Source organism: Vulpes vulpes, chromosome 2 (genome assembly GCF_048418805.1).
Source record: "Vulpes vulpes isolate BD-2025 chromosome 2, VulVul3, whole genome shotgun sequence".
Lineage (NCBI taxonomy): Eukaryota > Metazoa > Chordata > Mammalia > Carnivora > Canidae > Vulpes > Vulpes vulpes.
Genome location: NC_132781.1, coordinates 153181494 through 153201328, shown reverse-complemented (window position 1 = coordinate 153201328; position 19835 = coordinate 153181494). Strand labels below are relative to the sequence as shown.

Genomic DNA, 19835 nt, shown 5'->3' with positions numbered 1-19835 from the left:
GCAGGGGTCGGGGCATTGCAAACTGGTTCCAGGCAACCAAGTTGGCTGATACTAACACTGATGTCAATAATGGTTGCCGCCTCTGGTCCAAGCTGGTTTAGCTCCCACCTTTTCTCATCAGGAGGCAGAGAGGGAGTGAACAAGAGAACAAAGTTTGGGCTCACATTGCCAGGGTTGTCTCTCAGCTCTGCCATTTCCCAGCTGTGTAACCTCAGAAAATGGGATGCTTAATTTCTCTGTCCTCAGTTTCCTCGTCTGTGCACTGGAGATAGTAACAGCGCCTACCTTATAATGTTGTAAGGATTCAATGAGTTTATACAGGTTAAGTGCTTAGAACAGTGCCTGGTCCCTAGTAAGTACTGGGTGTGTGTTGGCTGTAATTCTTTATGTATTCACACCAGACTGAATGTAAACTCCATGAGAGCAGGGGCTGTTTTGTTTATTGTTCTATCCTCAGCATCTAGAAGCAGTCCAGGTACACAATATATCCTCAGGAAGAGGGTCTGGCATGTAATATGTAGGGATAAATGTTTACTGAATTAAAATGAATGTAGAGGTGCCTGGGTGGCTCAGTACATTGGACAACTGATTCTTGATTTTGGCTCAGGTCATGGTCTTGGGGTCCTAGATTGAGCTCTGTGTCAGGCTCTGTGCTCAGTGGGGAGTCCACTTGGGGATTCTCTCCCTCTTCTTCTGCCCCTCTCCCTGCTTACATGCACTTTGGCTCTCAAATAAGTCTTTTAAAAAACGGGGTACCTGGGTGACTCAGTCAGTTAAGCATTTGCCTTCAGCTCAGGTCATGATGCCAGGGTCCTGGGAGCTAGCCCCACAAGGGGCTCCCTGCTCAGTGGGGAGTCCACCTCTCCCTCTCCCTACCCCCCACTCATGCTCTCTCTTTCTCTCTCACTCACTTACTTTCCCTCTTAAATGAATAAATACAATCTTTTTAAAATAAAATAAAATATAAAAATAAAATAAAATAAAATAAAAGTAGTGCTCGGGATAGACCCAAAAGATTTGCATTATAATTCTTTCACAGATAAGGAAACTGGTTTAGAGATATACAATGAGTTAGGTTCCCAATGTTGAGGAGGTAGTAGAGCTAGGATTCAAATAAAGTTTTGTTGGGTTCTTGGGGGAATCCCTGGGTGGCTCAGCAGTTTAGCACCTGCCTTCAGCCCAGGGTGTGATCCTGGAGTCCCGGGATTGAGTCCCACATCGGGCTCCCTACATTGAGCCTGCTTCTCTCTCTCTCTCTCTCTCTCTGTCTCTTATGAATAAATAAATAAAATATTTAAAAAAAAAGATTTGTCGGGTTCTGGATCACCTGGCTGGCTCAGTCCACACAGCATGTGAGACTTGATCTCAGGGTTGTGAGTTCAATTCCCATGCTGGGCATAGAGCCTATTTCAAAAAAAAATTTTGGCGGGGGGACGCCTGGGTGGCTCAATGGGTTAAGCATCAGACTCTTGATTTGGCTCAGGTCATGATCTAAGGGTTGTGGGATTCAGCCCCAAATACGGCTCTGTGATAAGCAGGGTGTCTGTACCCCTCAAATAAATAAATAAATAAATAAATAAATAAATAAATAAATAAAATCTGTTAAAAATTTTTTGTTGGGTTCCAGTCTTTTCCACTGAAAACTCAATTCACTTGCTACTCTGGGAAAGTCGTGGAATAAAGGGAGCATCTGGATTTAGGAGAAAGCCTCACACACTTTGATTTCTTAAAAGTCCCAATCTGCACTTGACCAGCTGGGTGACCTTGGGTAAATCACCTCATCCTTGGGAGGCTGTTTTATGATTGTAAACTAGGTGGTGGGAATTTAAAGAAATCACAGGTTGATGGAACTGGTTCACAGAAGATTGTTTTTGATAAACAATCCTTTCCATCCCGCTGCCTTAAGATTTATTTATTTACTTATTTATTTGAGTGGGGGAGGGGCAGTGGGGAGAGAGTCTTACCAGAGGCAGGGCTCAATCCCACTACCCTGAGATCACCACCTGAGCCAAAACCAAGAGTCCCACACTTAATCGACTGTGCCACTTAGGCGCCCCAACCATCCCCCTGCCCTTGGAACAGCTCTGCAGATAACTGGCCATTCTGCGCCACCCATGAACCCTGCAAGCCCATCCCCCCACTGCCCCACCTGTGAATAAGTCTCACCACACCTGGAGCCCTAATACCTCTTTAGGTGGAGGCTGAATCTCTCCAAGCGGAATCTTTCTCCCTGGCCTTTAACTCCAAGTGGAGCCCAAGTGTCCCTCAACCCTGGGAGTCTGGTCCCTGCCCTCCTCAGAGGGGGCACAAACACAAATCAACCCAGAGCTGGGCCTGAAGTTGCAGAGATTGTGGGGAGACCTGGGTGGAAAACGGCCCGCTCTAGGACAGATGACCAAAAAATGTGTATTAAGAAATCACTCTGGGGGCGCTGTGGGTCCCGATGGTGGCAACAGAAGAATGAGTAGGAACCTACCTGGAGCTGGGGCGCTAACATCCTCAGGGATCTCTAGGGCCTCTGAGGGGAGGGCCCGAGGGCGGGGGCGGGGGGGGGGGGGGCTAAGTTCCTTTCCAGCCGCTGCCTGGGTCGGGCCGGGGCCTTGGGTGTGAGTGCGCGCGTGGGGAGGGGAAGGAGGGAGGCGGGAGGAAGGCGCTAAAGGAACTGGGGGCTTCCCTCCCAGAGGAGGAAGAAGGAATAGCTGGGGCGATTCCTAACGAGCAGATGAGGGGAAAGCGACGACCCCGGCGCGGTCCGCACGGGGAGGCCCAGGTTTGGGAGGGAGGAGCCGGGAAGGCCTCTTCCCCGGCGGGCAGAGCCCGGCCAGGGGCTCGCGGCGGAGGCGGGGCCTGCCGTCCGCGCGCCGGGGGCGGGGGTCCGCTCCGGGAAAGCCGCGCCGCGGGGGCTGGGGCGGGGCCTCGGCGGTCCCGCCCCCCGCGCAGGTAGCCAATGGGCGCGGCGGCGCCGGGTGACGGAGGGAGCCGAAGTGCGAGTGCCGCGGCGGCAGCGGCGGCGGACGGCCCGGCCCGAGCGCGGGGGTCTCGCGGAGGGCGCGGGGTCGCGGGGGCGCAGAGCCGGGGACCCCGGGACCCGGGACCCGGGAGGCGGCGCGGCCCGGGCCGGCGGAGGAGCGCAGGCGGCCCGGCGGCGGCGCGATGCCGCTCGCCCAGCTCAAGGAGCCCTGGCCGCTCATGGAGCTGGTGCCGCTGGACCCGGAGGTGAGTGAGCGGGGCGGGGGACGGGCGCCGGCGGCCGGCGAGCCTGGGTCCCACGGGGGCGGGGCGGCTCGCGGCGCCGCTGCAGCCTGGCGGGCGCCCTCGAGGGCGCGAGTGCACTCCGATCTCTTGCCCTTCCTCGGCTCCACCCCCCATGCCCCGGGTGTGAGTGTGTGTGTGAGGGACAGTTCCGCCAAGCGCCCAGAACCCCCTTAGCTCGGAGAGGGGGATCCCGCGGGGCCCTGGGATCTGGCCGGTCTCGCCCCACACACCTACGACCTGTACCGGGAGCTGTCGGAGCGTCCTCTGTCAGCGCAGATGGGCAGGGCTGCGGTGCCAGATGTCTGGGATTCTACGGGAGACAAGGGTCATGGGAACCCCACGTCTCCTTGACGTCTCCCAGCGCCTTACCCCGAGAGCTCCCCGCTTCTCTGTTGCTGACCCTAGCAGGATTACCCCTCTCGGCCCTTGGCAGTTGTGGAATATGGGGTGACACCATCCGTCTAGGGCTGACACTCTTGGTTTTCCTTGCCCCAGGGCTAGGGCCAGAGGATACCTGTGTCCCCTACCCTAGGCTGTGGAGAAGAGACAGGGGAAGAGCCCTTAGACCTTGTGAAGATCATCCCTGGAGACAGAGAGGACCTTGGTGCCTGCCTCCTTTCTTGTGAGCCCTCCCATAGGAAGGGTTGGGCCCCTGGGGCATTTGGCCTCTGCCACCTTGCCTCTCCCAGAAGCAGCTTCTGCCCTCTTCTGAGGATTCTGTGGTGCCAGGCCCTAGGATGCAGAAGGCCAGCTCTTCCTGTGCCCATTGACCCCCAGGGTCAAGGTCAAGAACCTGAACCAGCAGATTAGGAAAAGTTTCCCCTCAGCCTCATGCTGGGAAGGAGGCAGATGAAACTCCAATTCTACAGGGGTGTGGGGGGGTATAGTGGGAGGGTGTGAAGATCTCAGTGAGCCCGGGAGCCAAGGTGGTTTTTCTCCTGGCTTGGTCCCTAGCCCCTGCCTACCTCCCCTCCTCTGCCTTCTCTTACCTGAGGCAACCACCAAGTCCCCTGCCTCTCAGGGCCATAGGTTGGGATCAGAGGACCCCAGATCCCCAGCACCCAGGGTGTGCTACCCCTTTAAAGGGATGGTCATGGCTGACACTGGCTATTGGAGGGTGGGCGCGGCAGGATTAGGTAACCAACCTGAAGGTGCAATTTGGAGTAAATTGCTCTGGGATCCCTGCCATGGGGTTTTTACAGGCCCTGCACGACTCTCGGAGGTTCTCTCGCTGACTCACCCTCTGAGGTGAGGAACACTGCCCTCTGCAGTAACCCCCCCTCCCGCCACCGCCCGGCAGGCCTGGGGCATAAGGGCCTGGTTGGAGGGGCGCTCCGAGGTGGATTCCTTTGCCCTGGCATGCCCTTGTGACTTAGGCCTCCCTAGAGGAAGGTAGGCTGGAAGGACTTAACCCAAGGACTTACCTTGGGTTATACTGGTAGGAAGGGCAGACACCCTGGAGCTTGATTCCCAGCACAGGGCACTACTTCCTGCTTCCCTTTGGGGAGTCCTGGGGCAGGGGACCAGGTTTCAACAGGAAACTCAACTCAGTTTTGAATACTATTGCACCTGAATTCTGTGAGAGGAGAAGGCTAGTCCATTTCCTTGCACTGGGGGCGTTGTGATTTCTCAGAGCTTCACCTTGGAAACGCTGTGTGACCCTCAGCTGGTCCTTAGCCTCTCTGCATCTCTGTTCCTCCAATGGCCAGTGCTGGGTTCTAGCTTCATGCTTCCTGGGCCTGAGAGGTGCAGAGCCCTGGGTACTGCTGCCTCTTCCCCCCTCCTCCACTCCATGGAAGTGCCAGCCGACTGGGTGTTATTGTTTGGGTAATAGGAGCCACGGGGCAGCCGGGGCGCTGGTTGGGCTGTTCTCACCGGAGAACAGGGCCTCGCTGTTCTTAGCCCGGCCGATATGTAAGCGATACAGTAGCCTGACCCGCCGGTCCGGGCGCTGCCACCGGCTCCTGGCCGGGGAGGAGGCAGGCAAGGGGCTGCTGGGGGCATTTGGCAGAGGCTTGGGATCTGGACTGCCCTGCCCTCCTCATGACGCTGCTGAAAATGGGCTGCTGGGAGGCAGGGCCTGGCCCAGGTGGAAGTGTGGGTGAGGACTCTGTCCGGGCCTTCCCTGGCCCTGCTGAAAGCAGTCACCTTCTCCTTAGCTCAGCCCTGCCATGTATAGAACTTTCCTATGTGCCACCTACCCTGCCTCACCTGTGTTACCTTATTAAAATAATTCTCAAAACAACTTCTCAAAGTAGGGATTATTGGGGTGCCTGGCTGGCTCAGTCAGTAAAGCATGCGACCCTTGATCTAAGGGTATTGAGTTCAAGCCCCATGTTAGGTAAGGAGCCTCTTTAAAAAAAAAAGATTATTGGGGTGCCCGGGTGGCTCAATTGGTTAAGCATCTGCTCCACCTCATGTCAGGATCTCAGGGTCCTGGGATGGAGTCCCACATTGGGCTCCCTGCTCACGGAGGATTCTCCTCCTCCTCTGCGCCTCCCCCCACTCGTGCTCTTCATCTCTCTCTCTCTGAAATAAAATCTTTTTTAAAAAGGGATTATTACCCCCATTTCGTATGGAACAGCTGAACTCAGGAGAACTGGCCTTTGAATTAACGTCAGAGACAGGGTAGGAGTCCAGATCTCACGCTGTCTTCTACTGAGTTGGGGGGGTGGGGCTCAAGGATGGGCAAAGGCTGGGATCAAACTGGCCCAGGTGGAAGGTACTCCAGGAGAGGCGCCGGATGTTGGCAGACTCTCCTTGTCTTGCAGGGCCTCTGTCCAGCCTTTTCGGAGGGCTGGTGATGCCAGCCAGCCCTGGCACCTGGCCCCCAGCCTCCAGCAGTGTGCAGGGCTGCCAGTGCTGGGCTCTGACCCCAGCTCCTGGGGCTGCTTCCTGCCCGTGAGGCACGTGCTGCCTTTGTCCATCTGCTGCCTGGCTTCTCCAGACGCTGTCCTGAGCCTCTCTTCTCAAGACAGAGCTACTTGGGTGGGAAGGAAGAATGCCTTTTGGAATCCATCTCTGACCTCTGAGTAGGGGGCAGGTGGTCTGGGGCCCCTAGGCAGCTGTCCTATGAGCAGTGCTCTCTGAAGAAGAGCGAGAAGAGTGGGAGAGGCCAGAGGGCCCTTCCTATACCAGCCTTTTTAGACAAGGTCTTTCACTCAGTATTCTGTAAGGTCAGCATCATTGTCCCCTTGCATTCATTCATTTATTCATTCATTCAGCAAATATTTATTGAGTACTTATCATGTGACAAGTACTATGCCAAGCAGCAGTGTAGCTGTAAACAAGACAGACCCAGCTTCATGGTACAGATGAGAAAACTGAGGGTCAGAGACATGATGGGATAGACCGAAGGTCAGAGTGCGTGGCCGGCAGAGCTGGGATTAGCAGCCATGTCTGTGGCTGCAGAACTGTGTTCTTTTGACCTCCCTGTCCAACAGTCAGGCCAGAGGGCACGTGGACCCTGCCTTCCCAGGACCCTCGCTCTGAGGGGATGCTCACCTATGGTCTCTTTACACTGGCAGTCCTTTCTTCAGGGTTGTGCCTCCCTTTCTAGAAACTTGTTGTACATCAGCTCTTACAGGCATGCAGTTCCATGAGGATGGCACCCAGGCCAGAGACCCTGGGACTGGAGGCAGCCAAACAGGGCCTGTGGGGTCCCCTGAATCATCCACAATCCTGCTCAGTAAGCCCACACCTCTGGGTGCATACAAGGCCTCCTCCCCTCCCTCACTGAGGACTTAGGCTTGCAGCCATATGACTTTGGGCTGTGGCCCCGTGTCCCATCACCTGCTAGCTGAGGGACCTCAGGTAAGTCCCTTAGCTCTGAGCCTCATCTGAAAAATAGAAGTACTGAACCTCCTCTGGTCTTGCTCTTTTTGCTGAGCTGGGCTTTTGTGTGATAGTCTGTGTGCTGGACCATGAGCTGGGCGCTAGGGAAATGATGATGGACAAGCCAAAGCTTCTTTCTGAGTTAACCTGTGGTTTGGTCGGTGCTGTCAGGGCCCAGAGAAGGGAGGAGAAAACTTACGCTTTGTGAACAGAGGAGAAGATGTTGGAAGTGAGTCCTGAAAGAAGGCCAGAAGTTTGCCAGAGTGACAAGGCAGGAGGGGGGTTCTTGGTAGAAGGAGCCACCATATAGATGCTTGGGGATATCAAACAAGCTGGTCTGTTCAGGGTCCCAGGTCATGTGGTTAAGCTCAAGAATAGGACTCAGTATTAATAATAGCTATTGTTTGTGGACCAGTTGTGTGCCAGGTATAGATATTTATCGGTGCTATTTTCTTTGCTTCTTGTAGCCACTCAATGAGATACATTACTTTTATCTCCATTTCACTGATGAGGAAACTGGAGCCCTCCAGGAATGAAGTAACCCCAGGGTCATGCAGTGGTAGAAGCCAAAATTTGAACCCAGAAGGTCAGGTTCTAGAACCCACACCTTAATCACCTGTGTTGGGTAGTTGGGGGTGATGGCCTTAGATGCCAAAGCAAGGAGCTGGGACTTTATTCTGAGGCAGTGGGATGCCATGGTAGGGTCTGGAGCCTAGTGCGTGGAAGATTCTCAGTAACAAGTGAGTGAGCGAGAGAGTTGATTACTCAATGCAAGAATCACGCAATTCTCAATGCAAGAATCACTCAATGCAAGTTGAGTTTTAGGAAGGATGCGGGCTTGGGGTGGGAAGGGGTGCTAGTATGCATGTAGGCTGTTGTGACCATCTGTAGGAATTATAGCAAGAGTCTAGAATGCTGGGTGAACTCTATATATAAATGCATCATGTTCCCTATTGCCTGCTCCCCGGTCCTGATCAACCCAGCCCTCTCCGCAGGTTGCTGGGAGATGACAGCATGTATATGTATGTGTGTGTGGAGGGGCCTGCAGAACAATGGCCTCTGGGGAGGATTAGGGGCATTAAAGGGGCTCAGGGGGCAGGATGTGCTGCAAGCAGTAGGGAGGAGCTGCTCCAGGGGCAGGGAGATTATGTAATGGGCAGAGCACAGCTGTGCTTGCTTCTGCCAAGCAAAGCCACAGCTGCCCTGTGGACCCGGCCCCTGGCTCCAAAGTCCTGACCTGCCCTAGGCTGGGTCTTGCTAACTGTAGGAGCCTCTCTCTGCCTCACCACTCTTGCTGTGCTAGGAGGGGTGGGGACAGCTCCTTCCTTGCTTCCCAAGGCCTGGTTACTCACCTCATATCACATAGGAAAGGGATGGGCTGGGTTTGGTATACCCTTGAGGGCAAAGTGTAGGGGCTGGAAAAAGTAGGACTGCCTAGCAATGGGCCCCAGTGGCTGCCTCTCTACAGGTAGTTCCCCTGCTGAGGTGTGGGCTGCTCTTCCTCAGACCTTTTTATTGATTGATTGATTGACTGCCTCCTGGGTATCAGAGACCAGATATTGAATATCCACTTGCCAGTTGAATGACCTTAGGTGCCATCACTATGCCTCTCTGAGCCTCAGTCTCTTCTTCTGCCAAATGGGAACAGGGCCTACCTCTCAGGTCAGGAGGATTTAATGGTGCCACAGGTGTGAGGCACCGAGCCCAGTGCCTGGCATGTGGCAGGGGCTCAGAAGAGAGCAGCTGTTAGCACCAAGTCCTAATCTCTGTCCTCCCCCTTTATTAGAAAGGGCAGGCCTCTGTGTCCCTGGGTGTGACCAGTGGCATGGTGAAGGAATGCAGGGGCACCGTGTGGCAGCAGCGGTTCTGCCTGGCAGGGGTAGGGGAGGAGTCCCAGAATAGAGCAAGGATAGGGGAGCCCCTATCTCCAGGCTGGACACTTGCCCAGACTTGGTCTCCTTACATCCCTGCACCAATTCTGGGAAGTGGGTGTAACTCTCCTCACATTACAGATTGGGAGACTGAGACTTCTTACAGTTGATTAGTTGGCCCAGTTTGTGTCCAACAGAGCTGGGAGCCACATATGCCCTTTCCTTCTCACTGGGAAGAGGTGGCATTTGAGCTCAATCTTCAAAGACGAGGGGTTTGCTAGGCAGAGAGCTTGAGGGAGGGAAGATTGGGACATGCTGGTGAGGGGCTGTTGCAGGAGGGCTTGAGACCTGCGCTCCCAGAGTGAAAGTGGAGGTGGAGGGCCCTGACCTATGTGGCCTCCCTAGCCATGACACGGGGTGAAGTTGGGGGGCATTCTGGCAGGGTCTGTTTTTGCTCTGTCCCACCCTCCTAAGATCTGATAATGTCCCCCAATCTCCTTTCTCTTTTCCAGAATGGACAGGCCCCAGGGGAAGAAGCTGGATTGCAGCCATCTAAGGTGAGGACCAAAGCAGGCATCCTGAGCAAGGGACCATTTGCATGGCTGTGAAGGGGGAGGAGGGAGGCACCCAGCTCAGCCTTCCTCTCTGCTCCCACCAAATCCTCACGGTGACCCTGTGCACAGAGACCACTTGTTCCAGTTTTCCTATTTTTTTCTTTCTTTTTAAAAGATCTTATTTATTTACTTTTTAAAGATTTTATTTATTTATTGGAGAGAGTGTGCACAAACGGGGAGGGGCAGAGAGAGAGGGAGAAGCAGACTCCCCACTGAGCGCAGAGCCCACCGACATGGAATCCATGCCTGGCAGAGATCACAACCTGAGCTGAAGTCAGCTGCTTAACTGACTGAGCCACCCAGGTGCCCCTACAGATTTTATTTTTTTAAGTAATCTAAACACCGATTGTGAGGCTCCAACTTACATCCCCGGCATTGAGAATTGCAGGCTCTACCGACTCAGCCAGCCAGGCGCCTCTCGACCATCTTATTAGGCAAGGGGACTGTAGCCCGACAGGGTCAGGAGCAGAATCCAGGCTAGAACTCTGCTCATCACCCAGGCACTTCCTCGGTTTATTTCCTCATGGCAGCTGGACTGGCTGTAGGGAAAGTGCCGAAGGGGTGATGGGAGAGGGGGAGAGGCTCAGGTCAGCTGGGCTTGACGAGGCCCTGGAATCTTCTGGGTCTAACCAGGGCCCAGTGCCTGGCATGTGGCACTCTGGCCTATTCTCAGGGTTCCCACCTCCTAGCCCTAGACTGGTCCCTCAGCCCTACCGTCTTTGCTTTCCCTGGGTGCCTCCCTTGAGCCCTTCTCAGGCCCTGTTGTTGGTTTTGTGTGTTGACAAGAGCACCAGGGACTGGGTGACAGTCAGGTGACCTTGGGTGGGTCTTTTGTTCCTTCTGGGCCTGGGCTTTCTCATCTCTCCCTTGGGAAAGGCCATACCCAGTTTTCAGAATCTGTGAGGTCCCAGAGCTGCTGACCGCAGGGTGGGGGGCTCGGGAAGCTGCCTAGGAAGGACAGGATGGGGGTTCTTGGGTTCTGGCTGTAGAGCCGACCTGCATTCGAGTCCTGGCTCCATCCTCACTATTTGGCCAGAGGTGTTCTCCCTTCTGAGTCTCAGCTTCTTCATCTGTAAAAGGAGGATGACAATGCCTACGTCACAGGAGTGATGCAAAGGACAGACGAGGTAGTCACTGCCTGGCACTCAGTATGTCAGCACCAGCAATATGAAGACCCTGGTGTGTTGCTCTGCTTCAGTTCATTCCACAGCCATACCTGCTAGACCTGGGTCAGCCTGGGCACTGGACTTGCCATAAACTTGACCTTTGAAATAGACCCAGGGCTGGTCCTGATGTTTGCCTTGTCTCTGCTCCCTAAGATAAGGCAGCTAAGTTGGCTGGGCAGGGCAAGGTGAGATAAGTAGGCTCCTACCCCTCTTCTGATGGTTACTGTGGCCACCTTGGCCAACGAGGCCAGACCAGGTGGTAGAGGCTGGGTCCCTTGGTTTGTCTGGGCCCCTTGTCTGGAGAATCTCCTTTCACAAAGTAGCTGCCTCTAGTTGCTTAGTAACAAAATGAAGGGACTCAAGGAAAAGCCAGGATGTTCACATCTTGGGGTTCAAGTTCTGGGGGTTGCAGAGGAACTTACAGCTTTGAGAGAGCAGGTGATAAGTATAGCTTCTCACCTCGGGGGCTGCCTCACCACAGGGGCTAGAGAGGATTGCTGGGAAAGGGCAGGAGCTTACTCAGGCAGTAAGATCAAACCTACATTTGATCTCAAGCCTATGACCCCTGCTCTTGAGCAGAAGACCCTGGGATGGGAAGGGAGACAAGGCTGGAGATCGATGGGCTAGGAGAGCCTTGAATGCCACATTAAGGAAGAGAAAGAGCTTAACCCATACCGGGGACCACACCAGGAGCTTTGCGTTTAGTTTTCACAACACTGCTGATGTAGAGATTGTTACTATTCCTATTTTACAGATGAGATCATTGAGGTCCAAGGTCACATAGCTGGTGAGCAATGGAGTCAAGTCTTGCTTGACCACAGACACATACTTCTCCCAGACTAGAGAACACTGTGTGCTGCAGAGGGGGAGTATTGGGTCCCTGTGACCCCAGGTTGCACCATTTCTAGACACCTGTTTATCTATCTTTTCTGTTGCCCCCAGAACCTCACAGTATCCCCGGTGCCTATTTCAGGACTCAGCACACCAGGGGGCGCTCAGCCTGTGTCAGGACCTCATCGCTTTGTACAGTGGAATGAGCCTGGGGGCAAGGCCAGTTTATCCTTTGCTTCATCAGACTTTTGGTGTACCTTTCTATGGCACTGGGGGATCCTAAAACGAAGTCAGTACCCCCAGCCTCAGGTCACTCTCAGGCTTGAGGAGAGGGTGGAGGCAGGAAAGCTGTGTGGTGGGTGCTGTGATGGAGGAGAACATGACTATGGGCACAGAGAATCTCCATTCTGTGCCAGACCCCATATTGGGCAGAGAAATATATCACTTCCCAGGTGCCCCCCGTTTCTCCCGGTGACATGATAGGATGAGCATGTCCGGGGGAACTCAGCCAGGGGCATCTGTGCTCAAGGCTGAGCATGGACCAGATGGATGGTTACTGCTCTATGTGGCAGAGGAGGAAGCGTTGTGGTGTGCTGTAGGGCACCAGGCCACCTTCCCTACAGAAGTGGCATTTGGCTAGGCCTCAAAAGGCAGGATTTGGCAGCCCCAGAGAGAAGTGGGCCTTCCAGGTGGAGAAGAGACAGGGAGGGGCACTTGGGAGTCAGGCATTATAAATGAGTTCAGAATCCCGCCCCACTCATTCTCATTTGCTGTAGAACCTTGGGTAGGTGCTTTGCTCCTCAGGTTCAGATGCTTTTCCTGTAAAAGAAGACTAGGGTCTGCCCCTCAGGGCCACCCGGAGGAAGGAATGTGATATGTATAAATTAAACAGTCCCACAAAGTTTGGTGTGGTTTTTTTTTTTTTTTTTTTTAATTTTATGTTTAAGTAATCTCTATACCCAATGTGGAGCTCAAACTCACAATCCCGAAACCAAGAGTTGTCTGCTCCACTGACTGAGCCAGCCAGGCATATTACCCAAGTTTGGTGTTTAATGCTTGCCTATTTTATTCATTTTAGGCAGAAAGGAGCATTTGGGTTTTAGCAGCCATAGTATAGGCTGCGGTCTAGGGCAGGAGCTCCCCAGATACCTTCAGCACCCTAGCACACCTGGTGTCCTCAGGCATCCTGGGGTTCCACTCACCCTCCTCCCTCCATGAGGATAGACCAGGCACCCCAGGCCCCATCCCCCGGCTATCTCCGGAGCTGGACCCCTTTGAAGCGCCTGCAGGTCTATTTTGAGAGCTGAGCGTCTCCCCCCTCCCCTCCTCTCTTCCTGTTTATGAAACCGTGATCCATCCCGGATCCCTCATACTCCCCTGGCTGAAGCACAAGCAGGATGTGACTATGGACTTCGGGGAGCCTTGGAAGCCTCAGGTGTTGGGGGGAACTTCCCTTGGACTGGCCAGGGTAGGCTGGCCCACCCTCCCCAGCCTTGGGGCCATGTGGCTGGGCCGTGTCCCCTCAGCCTGTCCAGAGGAGACTCAGCAGCAATAAGGTTGCCCATCCAATCCAGGGAGAAGTCCTGTTTACAATATCCCATTGTCTCTGTGGCCCATTTTTCTTGTAGCAACAACTTTCCGAGGGTAGAATATTTAGTTTTAACCTCTGTTTTACAGACTGGGAAATTGAGGCTCAGGCAGGGAAGGAAGTTTGCCTGGGAGCACTCAGCTAGTGAATGGACACTTCTTAACTTCCTATCCTGCACTCCTGGCCTCAGCCTCTTCTTCATGCTGGTTTCTCTCTCCATAAATTGTTTTTTCCCCCCCTCCTTTCTTCCTGGCCAACTCCTGTCCATCCTCAGGGTTCAGCTGGACTGTCCTCTTTCTGGAAGCTACTGCCTCTGGGCGCCCATAGCTCCGTCACAGCCACTTGTGTTTTGTTATCATGTGTTTTCAGGAGCTGCCTGAGAGGAAGGGCCTGAGTCTTAACCTGTGCGCCTCCTAGTGTTGGCTCCTTCTGGCTTGGGGACAGAGCAGGGGCCAGTTAGCTGTGGGGGACGTCCAAAGGGGAACAGGTTCTCCTGGAGGGCGGAAGGTGGTAATGAAGCACTGGCGTGTAGGCTTTGGAAGCAAACACTCCTTGATTTTGCTTTAGATGTCCCCTTTTCTAGCCACGTGGCCTTGAGCAAGTCACTTTATCTCCGAGTCTGGTTTTCCTGTCTCTGAAATGGGATGACAGTGTCTCGAAGCTAACTCACAGGGCCTGCCAGAACTCACGCCAGTTGAGGTTGAAGGAAAGAATGGCCTTGCGCAATATATGCTTGATTTATAAGGGGCACAGTTCTCATGGTCACTCGTGCCAGTCCTGGCTGAGGGCAGCAGGGATGCCCGGGACCCACGGGCCTCTGCTCACCTGCCCAGGGGCACACTAGGAGACATCTCAGGGGCAACCTGTCCCACCAGAGGGGGCAGGCCTGGGAGGCCCTGCATATACTGCCAGCTGGGGAAGGGGCTGTTGGTGTCCGTTACAGCCGAGACTGGCAGCTGGGCTTGGGCTGCAGCTGGTAGAGGGAGGGCCAGGGTGGGGGGACCCTAGGGACCAGGGATCAGGCTGGGGGGCTCTGGGCTTCTCTCCCAGCTGCCTTGTGGGAGGAAGTAAATAAGAGGAAGTATCTATAAGGGAGAATAGGGCAGGACCAAGGGATGTGGTCTGGTGCCTGTCCTCCCCCACTCTTGCCACCAGAGGCCTCACAGCCCCAGCACATACCCTCGGTGAAGGCAGTTCTGAGCCCATTTCCTTCCTGTTGCCCCTTCCTGTACCCTGCTAGCTGCAGAGTCTTCCTTTGCTTCTGAGGGATTTGAGGATTTGTGGGGGGCCCAGCTGGCTCTGGACCAGAGAGCTTTAGGAACCCCCAAGCCCTCCTGCCTGCAGGAGCCAGGTGCAGTGAGTGGTCTGTCGAAGGTGGTGTTTTCACAATCACCAGCAGGCCATCGTCAGACTATCGCTGCAGGCCCTTTGAGGACTGGAAGGGGAAGTCTGTGTGGACGTGGGGGCGTGTGTTTCCACATGTCTGTGGAAATGGTTTCCGATCATCAGCCTGTGTGTATTTGTGGGCGTGCCAGTTCCTGTGGGTGTACTGGTGTGACTGGTGCGGCGAGGCCACGTGGAAAGGGGCTGGGCCTGGTCAACTCCTGCCCCACCACTACCTGCTTCTCTCAGACTTCTGTGAGGTCCTTGCTAGGCCCTTTGGCCCCCTTCCCATCGCGGGGCCCATGACTGGCAGGCTTCCACAGGGCAGGGCCGGTGTCATGGTGCCTGCTCTGTGGGCTGCCCTTTGGGGTTTGCATAGCCAAAGGAAGGTCACAATGGGGGGAAGGAGCTTCTGAACTCTGGGGCTGGGATGCTCAGAGACTGTGGCCTGGCTGACTTCTGCCCCACATTTTCTCAAGGGGATGTTTGCAGGTGCTGGGATGCCCGTGTGTCACCACCTCATTATCTTGTGACTTTCATCCGTGTTCTAGTCTCCCCTCCTTAGGATCAGAGTTGGTGAGGAAGGCTCTCTCCTTGGGGTCCCCCTGGGGTCATGGGCTTGGGTCTGTAATGTCCCCTCCTCAGCAGGGGAGCCTGACCCATCTTCTGTCCCTCCTCTCTGCAGAGGGGAAGTGAGAAGGAGGGGGTCAGGGACCCTGCCTTCTGGGCCAGGAAGGCTGAAAAAGCAGAAGTAGAGGAATAACGGGGCCCTTTGGCCACCGGCTTGAGCCCCACCATGCAGACCCCGGCAGATTTCCCCAGGGGTGAGAGAGACACACTCCCCTGTCCCAGAAAGGTGAGCAGAGGGTTGGTCTGCCTCCAGCAATGTCTTGTCACCATGGCCTTGGGCAAGGAATGGGTTTGGGAGTGGCTCTGTCCCCTGGGGTTTCCGGGTGACTGCTTCTGTCCCCAGGGAGTGTTCTCAGACGCAGGCAAACAGAGGCTCAAACCTCAGGGCGGGGTGGGCAAGGGTTGCTGTGTGGCCTTGGCTCACCTCAATCCCTATGTCCCACCCAGGGTTATGCTCAGGGTCCTGAAGAGCCTGTAGCTTCTTATGACTGCAGCTTTTGTGGCTCTCTGAGGTCCCCTGAAGATGGGGCCGTGTCTGTCGGGTCCTAGACCTAGAATGGGAAGTCCCTGGACTGATCCTGGTACTGAGGGAGGGTATGGGCTTGGATGGGCAGGGCAGGGCTCTCGCTGACTTACCTGCTCACCCTTTCCTGGCACTTGAGGCCTGCTGACCCCATGCCAGGCAGTAACTAGAGGAAGGGTTTGAGTGTCACTGGCTCTGTCACTGGTCCATTCTCAGGCTGGGTGAGTCACGGTCCTCTGGCCCTTGGTTTCCTGTATCTGAAATGGAGATAACAGATTTGGGAAATCTGGATCAGAGTCAAAGCCATCAGACTGCATTCTCAGCCCACTGTGTTAGTCCTGGGGCCTCTCCAGGCCCTGGCATGGGATGAAACCTCAGATGTGTGTCTGCCATGAATACTGGGCTGCTCTCTAAGATGCAGGATGTTTGCAGGTGATATCCCCTCACCTCTCCCCCCACCCCACCTCCCAGAAGACTAGCAAGAACCAGAGCTCTGCCCTTGAGTTCCCGGCCTGACTTTCTGTGCACTGGCCTGGGTATCTGTCAGTCTACTTGGGCCTTGCTGACTGGCTTTCTCTTTCTGTGGCCCACCTGCCTCTCTTGTCGGGTTCCTGTCTCTTGCCACTTGATGAGTGCCTGTCTTCACCTGTTGGGTACATGTCACGTGTTGGGTGCCTGTTGGGTGGTGTCCCCTTCTGTCTCTGCCTGTTGAGTACATGTCCCCATCTGTCTCCACTTGTTGGATGCAAACCCCCATCTGCCTCTGCCTGTTGGGTCCCCATCTGTCTCTGCCTGTTGAGTTCACGTCCCCTTCTGTCTCTGCCTGTTGGATATATGCCCCGTGGACCTCTACCTGTCAGGTATGAGTTCCCTCCTGCCTCTGTTTCGGTGGGTACATGTCCCCATCTGTCTCTGATCGTTGGGTAAGTGTTCTTCCTACCTCCCTTTGCTGGGTATGTGTCCCTATCCATCCTTGCCTGGTGGCCATGTGTACCCTCCCACCTCTGCCTGTTGGATGCCTACCTTGGTCTGTCTTTACCTGTTGATGCCTGCCTCTATCTGTTGGGTGTCCCTCTTTATCTGCCTCTGCATGTTAGATGCCAGTCTTTGCCTGTTGGGTACCTGTCTCCCCCTCAGCAGCTGGAGTGGCATGGGGCTCTCCCTTTGTAGGCCCACAGGGAGGATGAGGGGTGGCAGAGGGCAGCACTCAGGCAACGGGGAGGGGGGCAAAAGAGAGGAAGGGAACGTGGTAAGATTGTAGGCCTGGAGCTGGGAAACCACAGGCCCTAAGTGATTGGCGGTGCTGAGCTGGGCCCAGCCCCCGCCCTCACCCTGCACATCCGCCTTGGGCCCGGCCACCTCGGAGGCAGCCCCGGACGCTGCCTGCTCCTGCCATGGTGCCTTGGCCCTGCCGGGCGAATGGAGCAGGATCCCAAGCCGCCCCGCCTGCGGCTCTGGGCCCTGCTCCCCTGGCTGCCCAGGAAGCAGCGGCCCAGGACCAGCCAGACCTCTTTGCCTGCCCCTGGCCCTGGCTCTGGCCCCAGGCGGGACTTGGTGAGTGTGCCCAGATGTGTGGTCTTTGGAGCAGGTGCCTGGGCAGCTAGTTTGGCCTTAGTTGGCTTCCGGCTCTCCTAGCCCAGGCCTGGCCCTATTGGACAACTGGACCCTGCCCAGACTTGCTTCCTGGGGAAGTGAGGAAGCACTTCAGGGCTCCAGGGCAATCCCAGCAGATTGGAGGGAGGGCAGAAGGATCCTAGAACAACTAGGACCAGCAACGGATTTTTAGAAGACTCCTATGAAGGAAGTTTCAAAGAGTGGATCATGGAGTCTCGGCCTTAGCTCCTGTCCACCCCTGACTGGCACTTACTGGGTTGGTGGGGGTGGTCTCTAGTGACTCTTGGGTGTCTGTGCATCTGAGCACTGTCCTTCTGGCCAAGGATCCTCTCATCCATTCTGACCTGGAACAAAAGCCTGGCTCTACCTCCCCGGTATGAGAATACACACTACTTCCTATTGTGGCAAAACTAACACCTTTGCAGCGGGGGGAGGGGAGTCCCACAGGCAGGACCTGGGCTGTGCCTGGGCATCCCTTTGGGTCTCACCAGGTCAGAGCAGCAGGGGCAATAGGAGCAGTGCCTCCCCTGACTCAGCACCTTGGTAGTTTGACATCCCGGGCCCTTGAGGCCCTTTTGGTATTGATGAACCAGGAGGCTGGCGCCATCAGTACGGCCATCTGGTATGGCTAACAGGGCCCTGCCTCCAGGAGGAGTAGGCTAGGATGGGGACCATATTCCCTGCTCACCCGGATGGGACAACCATACTCACCAGCTCTGTTCCTCCATCAGGATGAGGGCGTCCTCAAGGAGATCTCCATCACGCACCATGTCAAGGCTGGCTCTGAGAAGGCTGACCCATCCCATTTTGAGCTGCTCAAGGTTCTGGGCCAGGGATCCTTTGGCAAAGTGAGTCCTGAGCCCAAACTGGGAGGGCAACTCATGTCAGAGGTGGGGGTTAGGGGTCACTTTGGGGTTCAGGATCAGAGGGAAAGGGTTGATGGGTCTGAGGGGAGGGCAGGAGGTCACTCTGGTACCCAGGGAGGCCCGAAGGTCAACCTAGGACTCTGGAAAATTAGAGGTCAGCCTAGGACCCAGAGGATAGGAGCTGATAGGCTTAGTCCCCTCCCCAACTTCTCTGCTTTTTCCCATTGCCTTCTCAGGTCTTCCTAGTGCGGAAAATCACCCGACCTGATAGTGGGCACCTGTATGCCATGAAGGTACTAAAGAAGGCAACGCTGAAAGGTGAGTGAAGGTCACCTCCCCATGCAGAGCCCGAACTGGGCACAGGAGATGGGACTAGTGGGATGGGCAGGGTGCCAAGGGTTCCACCCTGGGCACTGCCGTGAGATGGGAGGGACACATGAAAGAGAGAGCCCTTCTTGGCCAGGGCTTGGGGATGACTATTTTGAGGGGCTAGATTATCTGTGACTGCGTTTCTCTTTTGGCCAGTACGTGACCGCGTTCGGACCAAGATGGAGAGAGACATCCTAGCGGATGTGAACCACCCATTTGTGGTGAAGCTGCACTATGGTGAGATCACAGACCCTACTTGAACTCCCACCCGACCTACCAGCCTTTGCCCTTGCCTGTGGGCTGCTACCTTTCCCGTAGGTCACCCCTACCCCAGCAGACAAAGGGAGCTTAGGGTAGAGGGGCAGGGCCCAGGGCCCAGCTGTCTCCACCATTGCCTTTTCCCTCTCCCCAGCCTTCCAGACGGAGGGAAAGCTCTATCTTATCCTGGACTTCCTGCGTGGTGGAGACCTCTTTACCCGGCTTTCTAAAGAGGTAAGCTGACACTAGACTGCCATTGGGCCCCGGGTTGGAGCTGGAGGGACAACGAGACCTCTTGTCCCAGGGCTCAGTGAAGAACATGTCCAGTGTGGTTTGGACTTGGGACCACCCAGGCTTGCCCCGCAGACCCGACCGAGGAACCCACTCTGGGACAGGGCATACACCCTGGCAAAGCCTCAGAGTTTCTCCCAGGATGGAGGAGGAGGATCAGGCCTTGGTTCTGATGCCACTCTGATTCCCAGGAGCTGAGGGTTCTTTCACCTCTGTATCTCCATTCTTCCGAGGTTGCCCTAGGCAGGGCTGTGAGGATGGGAAGAAATCCAAATCTGCCCAGAAATTTAGATATTTTAACATTATGTCCCATGTGTTAACCAAAAGGATTTTAACTGACATAAAAGAATTTGAGCCAGATATTAAAATGGGACCATTAATATAAGTCAAACTTGAGAAAAGAAACACACTTTTAAAAAAAATTTAAATGTTATTTTAATGTTTGAATAGGTAATACGTTTACATGATTGAAAATAAAAATATTGAGAAGTCTTCCTCCCACCCCATCCCTCTACGCCCCCATAGGTAAACATTTTTATTGATTTCTTGGTTAAGTGCCCCAGGCTTCTTTAGTAATACAAACCATTCTGATACATGTTCTGAATTCCAACCCCCATTTCCTTACAAAAAGTACTACCCTGTATATACTGTTCTGCATCTTGCCTTGTTCGAGATGATGTATCTTAGAGATCAATCCATATCAGAACATGGAGAGACTCCTTGTCCTAGTTTATGGCTGCAT

At 54.8% G+C, this 19835-nt stretch overlaps 1 protein-coding gene across 4 annotated transcripts in view; it reads left to right on the top strand.

Annotated features, from left to right (window-relative positions):
* The first annotated feature begins 3011 nt into the window (after positions 1-3011).
* Positions 3012-19835, top strand: part of RPS6KA1 (ribosomal protein S6 kinase A1) — a 37484-nt gene continuing 20660 nt past the window's right edge. Inside the window, exons 1-6 of one of the 4 annotated variants that reach the window (XM_072750668.1) lie at positions 3012-3216; positions 9473-9517; positions 18041-18157; positions 18412-18493; positions 18701-18781; positions 18957-19036. In XM_072750668.1, the coding sequence (XP_072606769.1) occupies positions 3154-3216; positions 9473-9517; positions 18041-18157; positions 18412-18493; positions 18701-18781; positions 18957-19036 (468 nt within the window). In that variant the 5' untranslated portion in view covers positions 3012-3153. Of the gene's footprint in view, positions 3217-7636; positions 7676-9472; positions 9518-15272; positions 17250-18040; positions 18158-18411; positions 18494-18700; positions 18782-18956; positions 19037-19835 lie in introns of those variants that run through there. The other 3 variants (XM_072750667.1, XM_026014485.2, XM_026014484.2) reach the window with 3 other exon arrangements.